This window comes from Podarcis cretensis (genome assembly GCF_951804945.1).
Source record: "Podarcis cretensis genome assembly, chromosome: 8".
NCBI lineage: Eukaryota > Metazoa > Chordata > Lepidosauria > Squamata > Lacertidae > Podarcis > Podarcis cretensis.
Window position 1 is genome coordinate 50,653,610 of NC_137177.1, and position 14,162 is coordinate 50,667,771.

At 57.2% G+C, this 14,162-nt stretch overlaps 1 protein-coding gene and 1 long non-coding RNA gene across 8 annotated transcripts in view; one reads left to right on the top strand and one right to left on the bottom strand.

Annotated features, from left to right (window-relative positions):
* PMFBP1 (polyamine modulated factor 1 binding protein 1) overlaps positions 1 to 14,162 on the top strand; it is an 81,120-nt gene that overhangs the window by 64,012 nt on the left and 2,946 nt on the right. For 4 of the 7 annotated variants that reach the window (XM_079986599.1, XM_079986598.1, XM_079986602.1 and 1 more), the window contains 24 exons: positions 3,652 to 3,798; positions 4,285 to 4,356; positions 6,018 to 6,185; positions 6,510 to 6,572; positions 6,779 to 6,946; positions 7,135 to 7,218; positions 7,722 to 7,889; positions 8,211 to 8,453; positions 8,536 to 8,757; positions 8,847 to 9,077; positions 9,157 to 9,279; positions 9,383 to 9,509; positions 9,620 to 9,756; positions 9,853 to 10,099; positions 10,350 to 10,539; positions 10,824 to 10,977; positions 11,102 to 11,269; positions 11,347 to 11,514; positions 11,601 to 11,768; positions 11,847 to 11,993; positions 12,084 to 12,251; positions 12,352 to 12,414; positions 13,576 to 13,685; positions 13,816 to 13,890. In XM_079986599.1, the coding sequence (XP_079842725.1) occupies positions 3,652 to 3,798; positions 4,285 to 4,356; positions 6,018 to 6,185; positions 6,510 to 6,572; positions 6,779 to 6,946; positions 7,135 to 7,218; positions 7,722 to 7,889; positions 8,211 to 8,453; positions 8,536 to 8,757; positions 8,847 to 9,077; positions 9,157 to 9,279; positions 9,383 to 9,509; positions 9,620 to 9,756; positions 9,853 to 10,099; positions 10,350 to 10,539; positions 10,824 to 10,977; positions 11,102 to 11,269; positions 11,347 to 11,514; positions 11,601 to 11,768; positions 11,847 to 11,993; positions 12,084 to 12,251; positions 12,352 to 12,414; positions 13,576 to 13,685; positions 13,816 to 13,890 (3,611 nt within the window). The other 3 variants (XM_079986604.1, XM_079986601.1, XM_079986600.1) reach the window with 3 other exon arrangements.
* LOC307221882 lies at positions 1,825 to 6,888 on the bottom strand. The gene is made up of 3 exons (XR_013841577.1): positions 6,751 to 6,888; positions 5,990 to 6,173; positions 1,825 to 3,777 (listed from the first exon to the last, which is right to left on the bottom strand). It is a non-coding gene; the product is annotated as an uncharacterized lncRNA (long non-coding RNA).

Sequence of the window (14,162 nt, forward strand, 5' to 3'; positions counted from 1 at the left end):
CCTTTGTTGTTTTCCTAATTTCCATTTTGTATCCTAAAATATGCACTCTGAGTTCCACTCGACAGACACCCCTAATCTAATCTCCACGTCTGCTTTCTAATTTTCGCAGTCAGGGTAAAACAAATTGGCCGGCGTTAATTGTCTGCACAGCAGCCCGGAGCTTCGAGCTGTGATTTACGAGCTCAGAGCAAGCGCTCTGCAACACATTTTTCTTAATTTATTTTTAATGAGTCTCTCAATTAATTTTCTTGGAAACATCTTAATGATGTTGGAGGCGGGTGTTAATGAGGTCTGTGCTCATGCGTCATTTTGCATATTTTGCTGTGCTGAACAGTGCTGTGCCTGTCAGGCCCGTTTGTGGAGGAGAGGGGAGGAAGGGGGTTCTCCTTTCCATTTTTGAAGACGAGAGGAGTAGCAAAGGCTCAGGATCCAAGTCTGTTGTTGAGACCCAGGTTTAAGAGGAGCTTGGCTGCTGGATCACACCAATGGAGACCTCCTGTTCTTAATAGTGGCCAGCCGTATGCCCTGTGAGGGATGTACACCCGAGGTCAACAGCATGCTGCCTGCCTGGGTTCCCCTGTAAGTGGTATTCAGAGGCTTCATACCGCCTCTGACACGGGAAGCACACAAGGTCCCGGGTGGGATCAGCCCACCATCTAACCAGCCAGCCAGGTGCCCCACACCCTTGTCCTGGGCTTCTCTTTTCATCTGTCTCAGGGGTCGGCAAAGTTTTGTGGCTTGGGCCGGTTCACAGTCCCGCAGATGCCTCAGTGGGCCAGAGTGTTCACGCACATGCAAACACTATTTCTGGTGCTCCTTCCAGTGCGGAGGAGGTGTGCGCAGCTTCCCATTGGCTGCAGGAGCTTCCTGCAACCAATGGGAAGCTGGCCAGCATCGCGGAAGGCGGTCCCCACTCTGCTCCGCGCCAGTTCAGCGCGGTGCATGGGAGCTGACCGAGCGGGCAGCGGGGGTCCGTGGGCTGGTTAAATGATCCCCATGGGCCGCTTGTGGCCCATGGGCCTTAGGTTGCTGACCCCTGATCTATCTCTTTCCACACAATGGTGAAATCCCCAAGCAGACAGAAGTACACTTTCCTCACCCTTCAGCAAGTTGTGATCCTGTGAGCAGGCCCTTGAAGGCCTTCCTTGTGTGCTTTGGCCCAGAAGCAACAGTTGCCCATGGCAGACATGAAAGTGCTCCCTGTGCCCCTGTGGTGCCAAGCGGGGCCCACCGAGCCAACAACTCAGGGTGGGACTGCCCAGAGCAAACAGAGCAGCAGCAACCTCTCAGACCAAGGCCAAGTCAGGGGACTCCCTCTTGCCTAGGTTAGATACCACCCCACTTGCCCAATATGCTTGCTAAGTGCCAACAGGGGAACCCCTTCTAGTAGAAAAGAAGAGGCCCAGATTGGGGTTGACTGGGGATGTGAAGAGCACTCAAGGTCAGGCAATGAGTGAACCACACAGGCTCCATCCTCCCAAGAGGACACGCCAGGGAGCGATGGCACAAGCCAGCAGCAGCACACCTGAGGATGAAGTTCACAGGTCTGTGCCTGGCATGGCAAGCACAGGGCACCTGGCAGTTGCCACCTGATACACCCACGTCTTTCCTTAAGGCTGGTGGTGTGTTAAGAACTCAGAGGCAATGTGGTCTGTGCCCTGGAGGTGCAGTTCCAACCGAGGGATGCGGTTCTTTGGGGTGGGGAGGGCCGGCCCCCTGCTCCCTCCCCACGCTTTGTTGGCATCTGGGAAGATGTGAGCCGTTGTTGTTTTCTCGCCGCATGTCAGTCTTCATTAAATCATGAAGGAGCAGAGCAGAGCCAGCTTTTGTCCCAGCCAGAACGTGGCAGCTGTTTAATTTCAATTAACACAGCCTTGAAAAGAATAACATGAAGGCAGCAATTAAAGGGAGGCGGCATTTCCTCGGTGGCTTCTTGCCGTTGCCTGAGTCGCTCCACAGCAAGGGGGGTGGGTGGGACGTGCCTCTCGCTTAGCGCTGCAGGCTCCTCCAGGTGCCTCCTGCTTTCAGCATCCTTCTCCACAAGGTGCAGCGGCAGTGCTTCCAGGTGACACACCAGCCTCACACAACATTGCCTGTCCTTTACCTTGGACTGGTCCAGCCATACAAAGCATGAGAACCAGGGAATAAGATGCCTGGGGCTTGGAGCCCTCCCTGTGGAAGGACGTGATGAGGAGGATGTTGTTCTGCCTCTTCCTGAGTAGGCTTAGCTACCCATCCCACATGCTGCAGTTCGGAAAAGTCCAGAAGATGAAGTAACTCTTGCAGCTCTCAGGAGCACTCTGGACTCAGGATCTGGCCCAGAAATGAGACCTCATGTCTCTTTGGACCCGCTGGGTCTGAAGCAGCCAGGACTTGCGCTGTGATTCCCAGTGGGCGCATATGGCCAGCAACCACTCCTTGCCTTTGGGCATCCCAATCAGCCCAAAGGCGCCGGTTCTTTGACGCTTGTTCTTTCGTGCGTGGAGGGAGGGGAAAAGGAGGGGAAAGGCTGCTATTGATCGGGTGCTTTAGGAGGGAAAGGGATCTCCTTGGCTGTCTAAACACTATTGATCCTCTGCTGGGCCTGCAGCTGGCAAGGAGGAAGGGATTAAAACCTCACTGCCGACAACTTCTTCTTTGGTGGCTGAGCAGAGAGAGCAGGAGGGCCACAAAAGGGGAGCCAAGGCAGCTTCCTCCTCTGCTTCTGGAGTGGCAGAGGAGCAGGGAGGGCCCCGGTGGAAAGCGGTCGGCCTGTCTTGCATCTGGCAAAGAAGGTTAGTGCTTCCAAGAGCCACAACAGGTCCATTTCCTCTAAAGGCTCTTTGGATTGCATCTGTTCTAGCCACCTCCCAGGCAGACCAAGAGGCTTCTGCCAGGACAGGTGGTCCTCCGACCGCTGAAAGTGGGTGGCCTCCATCTGCATTTCTGGCCTTTGCCCAGGAGATTGCCATCATCCCTGCCTTCTCGGCCCCTATGGCCTCCTCGCCCTTCCTCCAGAATGACTGTATTCATTTTGCACAGGAGTTCATGGCTGACCCAAGCCTCCTCTACCTGTAGGTCATGAGAACTGCCCCCGAGAGGCATGTGTGTGAATGCAAGAGTGACTGTGGGCTGTGTGGGCTGGGAGTAGCTTCCCTGCTTCCTCATTGATGCTCCCAATTAAGGCGAGGAAGCATCCCCATCAAGAGGTCTGTGCTTCTTTCCAGTGGGGTTGCCTCTCACTGACCTTCATTTGAATATTGCACTGAGATACGCAGTCAGAGTTCCCAGCACTTCATGAGTGAGGAGGTGGCTCTTCAGAACAGAAACAATAACATCATTTTTTAAAATGCTAGGTTGAGACCAGCTTGATGGTGTGCTGGGCTAATTTTTTTAAAAAGGTCTCTGCTTGGCACCAGAAAGACATCAGATGTGGCCCCAGGCAAGGTTCCCTGCAGAGGGCGTTCTGCAAGTGGGCGCCCCTTTCTCCTCTAGCCCCTCCACATCTGAGTCCAATTTCTGTTTGAAGAGGCAGTCCTGCATTGACCTGGAAGGGTGCCAGGTTTGCCCAGTGAAGTAGTCAGGTTCAGGGCTGAGGCAGGGAGCTCCTAGCCCTGCCAAAGACCCAGAGGGAGTGGGAGGAGGCCCTCATGCCATTGTGTTCCCTTCCAGGCTGCGGAGCAGAGCGAGGCACTGCACAGACTCCAGGAGACCCACAGCGCCCTCCAGCAGCAAATGACCGAACAGGAAGGCCTCATCTGCCAGCTGGAGATCCAAGTCCAGGAGCAGCAGGAGGACCTGCAGGGAACCAGGGAGCAGGTATAGAGTGCTGGACCACCTGGACAGGGGGGTGCATGGGAGTCCCCCCCATCCCAAGAATGAAGGACTTGGGGGCAGGCAGAAACCTGGTAGAGTGGCAGGCAGTGGGAGCCACAGAGCTTGTTTTATTGCCCTGTGAGCTGCCATCCCATCCCACAGAGCCATGCTGGGGGCCTCACCCAAGCCTACACTCCTTGCCCACAGGCATCTGAACGCAGGCAGGCTGTGCAAGAGTTGGAAATGTAGCAAGCCCTAGTGGAGGAGGCAGGCCTGGTGCTAGAGAGAGCAGAGAGCCAAGTGAGCAGGACAGAAGGCTTGGAAAGACCTCCTGGGAGCCCATTGATGGCTTCTGGCATTCACACCTTGCTTTCCCTGTCTGAAAACCCTCATGACTGGCTGGCCTGCCTGAGGATCCCCTGAGCTAGATGCTCACTTTCAGGCCATGGCTGCCACGAAAGAGCCACAGGTGCCCAATTTGTCTTCCAGATCTGGCAGCAAAAGCAGCAAATGGCGAAGCTGGCAAGAGCAGCAGCTGACAGCCAAGCAGCAGAGCAGCAGGTACCTTGTGCCCCTCTCCTGGCCCTAGTCCAGGGGTCTGCAACCTTTAAGACAAAAAGAGCCACTTGGACCCGTTTCCGAAGGAAAAAAAACCGGGAGCCGCAAAACTCGTCATTATAAAAATAACTTTTTTGTCACTTTTTATTATTTCTTTGTTTGACCCCTCAGAATTACTCCTCCTCATAGAAATAAATGTTAAATTAACAAGTTACCTTTTTGTGTGTGTGTGTGTGTTCTTCACTCCCCTTCAAAACAGTGACCAGCGTACATGCCCCTTACAATGTAGCGGGTGGGCGGGCGGGAAGGTGACGTCGGGACGGTGCGTGACTAACGCACGGACTGCCCCCATGCGACGTCACAGCCAGTGCAGCGCCCGCCACAGTGGGGAGTGTCGGGGCGCACAATGCGCCTCCTCCCCTCGCTAGTATCCGCCCCGGAGCCGCGGCAAAGGTGTAAAAGAGCCACATGCGGCTCCGGAGCCGCGGGTTGCAGACCCCTGCCCTAGTCCAAGGTGCTTGAGGGAAGGAGGTTTGTCCCAAGAGGACCACGTGCCCTTCTCTTCCCTGCAGTCTCTGGGCATTTGGGCTCTTTTGATTTCTTTTAAATGCTTCCATCCCTGGGTTCCTCCCAGAGGCTCCCAGTGATAACGATGTAATGCTAGAAGCCTCTGAGACAAGATGGATAAGTTGGAGCTCTTTGTCTTAGAGGCGAGCATAGATATTGTGGGCAAAACCGAAAGCTGGTGGAAGGGAAAGATCCAGAGGGAAACTGTTGTCTCCACATACACACTCTAGGAAGGACAAAGATGGCTGTATTCTGGCCTCAGAATTAGTAAAACTTCTGGATCCCAGTTGCTGGGAATCACAAGTGAGGAGCGAAGCTAATGTATTCTCGCCCTGCTTGTGGGCTTCCCTCTGGGGGCATCTGGTTGGCCACTGAGGACCAGATGGGGCTGGGCTGGGCAAGGCCATATGCTTTTGTATGCTCGGGTGACACAGGTTCAATTCCTGGTGGAATCACTAGGTGGAGCCGGGAGAGATTGCCTACTGGTTGCTGCCAGTCTGTGTCAATCTTGAGCTAGATGGACCATTGACCTTACTCATTACAATGGTACCTCGGGTTACAAATGCTTCGGGTTACAAACACTTCAGGTTACAAACTTCGCTAACATGGAAGTAGTTACCTCGGGTTGCGAACTTTGCCCCAGGATGAGAACGGAAATCGCAACGCAGGAGGCCCCATTAGCGAAAGCGCACCTCAGGTTAAGAACGGTTTCGAGTTAAGAACGGACCTCTGGAACGAATTAAGTTTGTAACCTGAGGTACCACTGTATAAGGTAGCTTTTTAGTGGGGCTGATCCAGCAGGACCCTTCTGACCTTATTAGCAAACAATAATAACCCATTAAATAATTTTAAAGCCAGGAAATCAAGAAAAGCAATGCCTGTTAAACAACAACAACAAAAGGCTCAGTAATTCCCCAATACCCTCCAAAACCTTCATCTAAAAACTGATATGGGGTGGGGGCGAGAACGGCAGGTCTCAAATCCTTTGCCACTGCTACTTTTTGGAGGAGGGGCAATTCTGGGGTTAACTGAGCAGCAAAGCCGCTTTGCAGGGTTCTTCTGTGCTTACCTTGTTTCAAACGCTGTTGCCATGGCAGGTGCAGCAGTACAAGGACATTATCCACCAGCTGCAGGGAAATTTGGCAGCCTCTCGGGCTTCCCAGGCTGCCTCCGAGTCCAGAGTCCGCAGCAGGGAGGAGGAGATCCAGGAGCTTCAGCAGAAAGAGTCCTTGGCACGTCACCAGCTGAGGATGCTGCAGAGTGAGGTACAGCCCAGTGTGAATTGGGAGGGGCCAGAGAAACCCACCCACTCAGGAGCTAAGGATGTTTTTTTGGCCTGGCCCTTTTTCCCTGGGACCAGGTGGGTCAGCAGAAGGAGCTGCTGAGCACACAGCAGCACGCGTCCCACATCCTCTGCAGACAGGAGGAGCTGCAGACAGACAGACCAGGAGCTAAGTGCCCTGCAGAAGGTTGTGTGTGAGCAAGACGCACACTGGAGGGAGATGGCTGGGCAATTGAAGCTCAAAGTCCCTGCCAAGTGCTCAGGGGATTGAGGCCTCGGCTCAGCCCTTCTCTCTCTTTCTTGCCAGGCCCAGAGGACCAAGGAGCAGCTGGCTTCCTTGCAAGAGCAGCTTTCCACCTGCCAGACTCAGGTGAGCCTTCCTCTTCCTCCTCCTGCTCCTCTCTCACTCCAAGCCCAGAGAAACTCTGTTCCAAATCCCAGCCCAGCTTGCCCCAGTTTCTTCCACCTCCAAACTGGGACTTCTGTGTGTGGTGGGACCTCCCCCTGGTGCGCCTCTCTGCGGCCTCCTTCCCTCCACATCCTCTCACGTGGTGCTTTGCCTGGCCTTGGATGCAGCTGCAGCAGAGCGAAGAGCGGGCGGAGCGGAAGGAGGCTGACTTCCAAGCAGCACAGGACGAGCTCTCCCGATGCCAGGAGCGGCTGTCTAACGCCCACGCAGTGCACCAACAACTGGCCCAGAGCATGGCAGCGCTGGTGGAGCAGCAGGAAGCCTCCAAGCGAGAGGTAGGCTGGCTAGCTGCTGCAGGCCTCCCAGGCAAGACTCTTCCTGGCCCAGCAGCCTCCTGTTGCTCTTTCTGCCAGAGGGAGAAGGTTGCTGCAGCAGCACCCAAGGAAGGTTCCAAGTTCTAGGCATTGTCTCTGGAATCCCCCCCTCAAGCTGCCAGTTCTTAGTCAGGCCCTTCTTCCCCTAGGTTGATCTCCGTGACCAGACGATTGTGAAACTTCAGGGATGTCTGAAAGCAGCTGAGGAGGAGCGGGTGCAAGGGAAGGATGAGGTGACATTTTGGGGACGGAGAGCCTCCTTGTCGCAGTCTTGAAAAAGTAGCCCACAAAGGGTGGAGCTCCCAAGGTGACCAGCAGCCAGGCCCCCCTCCATCCCTCCCCAGTGTTCTCTGAGCAGGGGAAGAGTCCCAAGGACAGCAGACTGTCCCCCCGCAGAGGATGAATCACCAAAGGGCAGGTCACAGGAGGGGCTTGTGTGTCCTCAGCAGGTTGTTTGGAAACAAGCAGGCAAATTGCAGGGCAATGCACAGTGAAGTTCTCTGGGCTCTCATCTGTTCCAGAAGCTGGATTGACTATAAGTCGGCAGCTCAGGATCTATCTTGACAAGCAGCAGTTGGGGTCGTAGTGCATGAGGGTCCGGAGGGCTTTGCCTCACATAGCGCAGAGGAAAAGAGCCAGGCCAGGGGAGGGAGAGAAGGGGCAGGATGAATGGTCTGAATGTGTGGATTGCCCGGCAGCCTCCTGAGGATGCTCATCTGTCCCCTGGCACTGCCAGCTTGCAGGTAAAGAGGCCGAAGTGAACCACCTCAGGGGGCAGCTCCACCACCTGCAGGATGAGCTGAGGAGCCTGCAAGACTCTTGCACTGAGCAGGAGAAGGCAATAGTGGAGCAGACTCGGCTCATCTGCCAGCTCCAGCACGAGAAGGAGTCCTCCCTCAGCAAGGTCCGTGCCCTCTGGCGGGGGGTGGGGGTGGGGAGTGGTTGCAAACTCAGTTAGGCCCCCATTTCCCTACCAGCTGATCTCAGTTTCCTGCCACCCCCTAAAGTTTGAATCCCTTCCCTTCAACGGTCTTCAGCCTCTCTGCATCCTTGTGGGCTGCCTCTCCTCCAGGTGCACACCCAGAACCCCTGACTGCAGGGGGAAGGAGCCAATTTGGGGCCAGATCCATTCCTTGCTGCGTGGGGAAGAGAGGAGACCAAGCTCCAAGGCACCCCTCCTCTTACTCACGTGACAACCCCCCCCCCCCGGCTGTGCTGTTTGCAGAGCCAGAGCAAGGCCGCCGCCCTGGAGCAGCTGCGGGGTGAACAGCTCTCTGCCCGGCAGGACCACCAGGCCAACATGGACCAGCTGCAAGACAAGCTGCAGCGCCTGCAGCAGGAGCTGGATATCTGCAAGGGGCGCAACCAGGAGAACCTCAGCAAGCTGCAGTCCCGCGAGTGCCGGATCGAGAAGCAGACGCTGGACCTGGATATGCTGCTTCAGCAGTGCCAGGTCCTCAAGGAGCAGGTGAGTCCAGCCAGCTGGCTGCACCCCACACCCCACTCCTACCCTCCCACCCAGAGTTGCCTACCTCCCTTTCCCCCCGCAGCTCCTTTACTACGAGGAAGTGACCCAGAAGCAGGAGCGGGAGCTGTCCTGCCAGAGCGAGCGAGAGCGGCACCTGCACGAGCAGCTGGGTCAGGTGGAGAGCAGTAGCACCCTCCTGGAGGGCAGCCTGGAGCTCTACAAGAAGAAGTTCCAGGCCTCACTGAGCAGAGCTGGGGAGCTGGAGTGCCAGTTGCAGCGCCTGGAGGAGGAGGCCGCCTGCCAGGTAGGGGCCCCGGTTCAGAGGGGAAGGCGGTGGCAATGGGGGCCTGGCTGCTTTCCTGGCCCTAAGCTGCGCTTGCCCTGTTGCCGCAGGCCAAGGAAAAGGACGAGGCCCTCTATAGGTTGCAAGCGGAGCAGCAGATCCTGCAGGAGGAGCTGAAGGGCAAATGCTGGCAGGCCAGCAGGGCGGAAGACACCGCTGAGCAGCTGATGCGGGAGTTGCGCGACACCCAGGTGGAGCTGGCCCAGAGCCGGCAGCTCGCCTGCCATTCTGAAGAGACCATCCAGGCACTGCAGGATCAGTTGGCAGCCAACCGTGTCCAGGTGAGCCTGGCCTTGGCCCCCAACCCCACGGGCAGCGGAAGAGGGAGCCACCTCTGACTGACTGCTGTGTGCTCTTCAGCTCCTAGACCAAGAGGCGGCGCTGGCCACGTTGCACAGGGACTTCGCTTCTTACAAAGCAACTCACAGCTGCTCCAACGGCAGCTATGAAAGCCAGATAGTCGCTGCAGAGACCCTCAGGCAGGTAGGCCCTGCTCTCGGGCCACAACACTTGTTGGCGGGTGCTGGGGGGAGCCCTGGAGATGTAGGGCTCCAGGCTGAGTTGCGGTTCTCTTTGTTCTGAGCAGAAGCTGCTGAAAGAGGAAGAGGAGAGCTCTAAGCACCAGCGGCAGGCTGAGGAGTACCAGGGCCTGGTGCAGGATTTAAAACTGGAGCTGGTGAGGGTCACTGAGCAGAAGAGCAGCGCTCTGAACGGTAGGAATGAGTGGAAGTAGCAAGGACATAGGCCAGGTCCCACTCTTGGCCTGAGCAGACGTCGGGCTGGGCTCAGCTAGTGCTGAGCAAGAGGCCACCTTTTTTTCCAGACTTGGCTCACCTGGAGCTGAACTTGCAAAGCCTGTATGAGGAGGCAGCAGCTGAGAGGGACAAGCAGCAGCAGCAGGTCCAGCAGCTGCAGATGGAGCTCAAGCAAAGCCGCAAGCTGGTTGCTCAAAGGGAGCAGGTGAGCACCTCTGCCTGCCTTTGCTGGGATGCTTGCTGGGGTGTGTGGGTCCTTGTCTGTGGCTGACTCCCTCTCTGCACTCCCTCCCTCCCACAGGCCATCCAGAAGCGAGATGCAATCCTGCGGAAGTCCCAGGCGGAGATGGTGCACGCCTGCAGCACCCTGCAGGAGAAGGGGCAGGAAGTGGAGCAGCAGCGTGCCCGTGCCCATCACCTGGAGGCCAGCCTGCAGAAGGCCCAGCGGGAGCTGGAGCACAGCAGAGCAGAGTGTGCCACATTGTGCGCCGAGGCACAGGCCCTGCGGCGGAGCTTGCACGAGAGCCAGGAGCAGCACCAGAAAACTGGTGAGTGGGGCCAGGACATATGAGGCTGGAGGCCAGAAATTCCCGTCAGTAACATTGAGACTAGATTACTGGGCAGTGGCAACAGTTGGAGCAAAGCAGCAAAGGTGGGAGTGAGAAGCAAGCCGAGGACCCATCCCCTCTCCCACCTCCCCAGAGCCTTGTGGGATGCTTCAGCCAGCCCACCTGCTGGTTTCTTCTGCTCCCCTTTGGGGCTCCTGCCAGCATCTCAGACCCTCCCTCCACCCCACAGCCCAGGAGCTGGTGCAGCAGGAAGAGCAGGTGCTGCTGGCCCAGAGCAGCCTGCACAATGCCCAGGAGCAGCTGAGTGAGCGGCTCACAGAGCTCACACATCAGACACAGGCTGGCCGCCGGCTGGAGGCAGAGCTCCGGGTTCTCAACGAAAGGCTCTCCGTTGCTGAAGCAGAGCTGGAGCAGAAAAGGTAGCAGCTGCAGTGGCAAATGGCAGGGGGTGGGGGTCTCCTTAGGCCCTGACATGAGTCTCTCTGGGGGGAAAGGGTTGCAGAAGGGGAGGGGCACCTTCCGTGGCTACTAGTTGTGAAGGATCAAAGAGGGGTGGGAAGGGAGCTGTTGTCCTCAGGTCCTGCTTGGGGCTTCTCTTGAGGCATCGTGATGGGCTGCCTGCTGTCAGCAAGAGGAGGCTGGTCTAGATGGGACCACTTTGACCCAGAGTTTTTATTCTTGCTGCTGATTCTGCCTCCCTCAGAGAGCTGTTGGAGCAACTGATGGGAGAGCTGAGTCAGTCAAAGCAGCAGCACCAGGCAGCCATGCAAGAGTCCCAGCAGCACCAGAAGGAGGCATCTCGGTTGCAGCAGAAGCTACAGAGCAGCCGGGAAGGGCTGAAGAGCCTGCAGCTGAAGGTGGGGAAGGGGAAAGTGGGAGGGCTTGAAGGGCAACTGCCATCTCAGCCAAGCCAATTGCTTCTGCCTGCGGGAGAGCTCAGCTGGTGGCAGCCTGAAGCCTTCTGGTATGTGCCGCCCACAGGTGCAAGGGAACCAGTCGGTGCTGGATGAGTTGCAGGCAGAGCTGGGCCAGCAGAAGCGCCAGGAGGAGGAGCTGCAGCGGCAGCTGCGAAGGGCCAAGGAGCAGGAGAGCCAGCTGGTACAGCAGTGCAAGGAGCTGCAGCATCAGCTCCAGAGCAGCCAGTGCAGGGTGAGCCACTGGGCAGGGCTGCAGGGAGGAGGCGTGTCCCAAGTCTCCCAGGAGCTGACAGCCCCCTGGCCTTGCAGTTGCAGGAGGAAGAGTGGAAAGCCCAGAGCCTGCACACCTGCGCCACAGAGCGGGAGACAGAGAGCCGTGTTCTGCGTGAGCAGCTGAAGCAGCAGAAGACGGAGCTGGAGGTGCTCCGCAGAAAGTATGAACACGCCCAGTTGCAGCTGCAGCAGGAGACAGCAGAGGTGAGTGCTGCCATTGCCACCTTCCCCCGCCCTCGCCTGCCTTCCTGTAGGTTGACCAGGCTTGCGTCGCCCACCCCACTCCACAGGTGTTGCGCCAGGAGGCCACCCTCTCCCAGCTCCACACTGAGCTGCACACTGCCCAGGAGAAGGAGCGCCAGAGCAACCAGTCCCTGGCTGCAGCCAAGAACATTGCCCAGGACCTCCGGCTGCAGGCCACGTCCTGCCAGGCCAGCCAAAGGGAGGCGGTGGAGCAGGTAAGGCCAAGCCAAACCTGGGCACCTTTTGGAGGCCAGCCAGCCAGGGAAATGACCTCTACCCTCCCTTCTTGGCAGCTGGAGCAGAGAACCCGGGAGGTGTCCTGCCTGCAGGCGGAGCTGCAGCTTGCCCAGCACAGGGCAGACCATCTGGAGGAAGAACTGAGCGGCTCCCGAGAGCAGCTGCAGCAGCTGCTGGCCATGCAGAGGGAGAGGGAGCAGGAGGTGAGCATCCCTGGCCCAGGGAGGGAGGGCTGGAGGGGCCTTCTTGCTCAGCCCAAGCTCACCCAGTGGGCAACTCCTCTGTCTTCACAGGCCTGTGCCTCCGAGGAGCGGCTGAGCGCCCTGGGCAGCCAAGTGCAGCACTGGCAGCAGGAGCACCGGGCGGCCGAGCGGGCTCTGGCCGAAAAGGACGAGGAGCTGGTGGTGATGAAGGTGGAGCTGGCCTCGCTGGAGGAGAAATGTCACCAGGCGACAGAGGAGGTGACGAGGGGCTCCCTGCAGGGTGGAGGGATACACAGCCAAGTCCTCCTCAGGTGGCTGATGCTTTTCCTTTGGTCCTCTCCTGGGGCTGCTTTGGCAGAGAGAAGAGCTGCAGAACGAAGTCAACGTCCTCCGGCAGAAGTTTGTGGTTTCCAGCCGGGACGTAAGTAAAGCTTGGGGAGGAGACTCATCCCCCGGACTCCCCAGGGGCACCATTCCCCTCTGCTGCCCCTAGGAAGAAAGCAGATCCCGTCATTGGGGAAGAAGGCCCCAAGCGAAGCATCCAAAGAGAGTCCTCATGGCTTCTGGGTGGCACATTCACAAGCTGAGGTGACAACAAAGGTCACAACAGGCTGGCCTGGCTGCCTCAGGGAGTTGTGAAAGCAACAAGCCTGTCTAGCCTCAAAGCCAGAGCTGGTTGCACCCCATGCACTGAGGTTGCCCAGCAAATACTCTCCCTCCCCTCCCCACCCTTCAGCCCCTATAAGCCTTGGTTTGTTCTTCTCTCCAGAGTTGGAGCTCAGCTGATCTCGTTCTTTCTCTCCTTTCCTTCTCTTTGTTGCTCAGCTTCCTCCAGCTTTGTCTTGTCCCTTCCTTCACCTGCTGCTGCTCTCCTCCAGCCTTTCCTCAGGGCCGGTTGCCCTGCCAAGTTCTTGAGCATCTCTGATACTCTCCTTTGCATCCTCTTCCACTTGTCCACATCCTCTCTAAGGTCTGGTGCTGTCCTCAAGTGGAACTTGTCCAAGGTTGAGGTTTTGCTGGTGGCACAGAGAGACCACCCACTGAGATTCAGGGGCAAGCAAATGAATTTGCGGAAGACCAAAGAAGGTTCCTTTTCACACAGCGTAGAACTCGTTGATAGCACCCACTGCCACAGGGTGTGCCGACGGCTGCCAATTAGAATGGTTTAAATGGGGGAGTAGATAACCTCAAGACAAAGAGATGTGCCAATAGGTGTTGGCCATGGTAGCTCTGTGGAACCTCCTTGTCCAGAGGCAATCTACCTGTGAATACCAGGCACTGGGGAACATTCTAGACCTGATCCTCTGCCTTTGGGTTTCCTGGCAGCACCTGGTTTGGATCCCCAGATGCCACACCAGATGGAGCTCTGAGCCTGCTGCAGCAGGGCTCTTGGTCTGTGGCTCACCAGAGACCTTGTGGTTGCCATTTGGGAGTCTTGTTTGCATCTGGCTCTTCTCTTCATTCTTTGGCCCTTTCAGAATAGTTTAGGGGCAAGAGAGCGGAGGGGCCAGTGGAGGTTGCTTTGCGCTTCTGGAACCATGCCAGGGTGGCCTTCCTAGACTGCCCTCTTCTTACCTGGCAGGTGGAATCCCTGCAGACCTCCCTGGAGACAGCACGGGCCGACAGCTACCGCCTGCATCATGAGAGTGAGTTGGTGGTGGCCAACGTCAGCCAGTGGGTGAAGGAGCAGAAGTGAGTTTGTGCCACCTGGCTGTGGCAGCCTCCTCCTCCTCCTGGGGTGGGTGGGAATGGGCTCTAGCAGTGCTGCTTACCACCTTTCCTTGCCCCTTGTTACTTCCTCCCAACTGGTGTCTCGTTGCAGGCAGGTGAACGAGAAGTTGGGCGACAAGATCCGGGACCAGATCAAGCAAATTGCTCAGCTGACGGGCGAGAGGGAGTAAGTGCAGCAGGCTGACACGGGCGGGGGGGGGGGGGTCCCTCCTCCAGGCCTCCCACACTTCTGCTCTTCCTCAAGGGGTGGGCAGTAGGCTCACCTGCTGGTCCCAACTTCCCCTGCCTCCACCCCATATCTCCAAATACTGTGCAGAACAAGAGGTGTTTTTAAAATTCAGGCGCTCCTCCTTTCCTTGTCCTGTTATCCTCATGTGTAAGTCCAAAGGCTGCTGCATGGCTGTTTGTTCCCCTTTGTTAAGGCAGCTTCTTTCCACA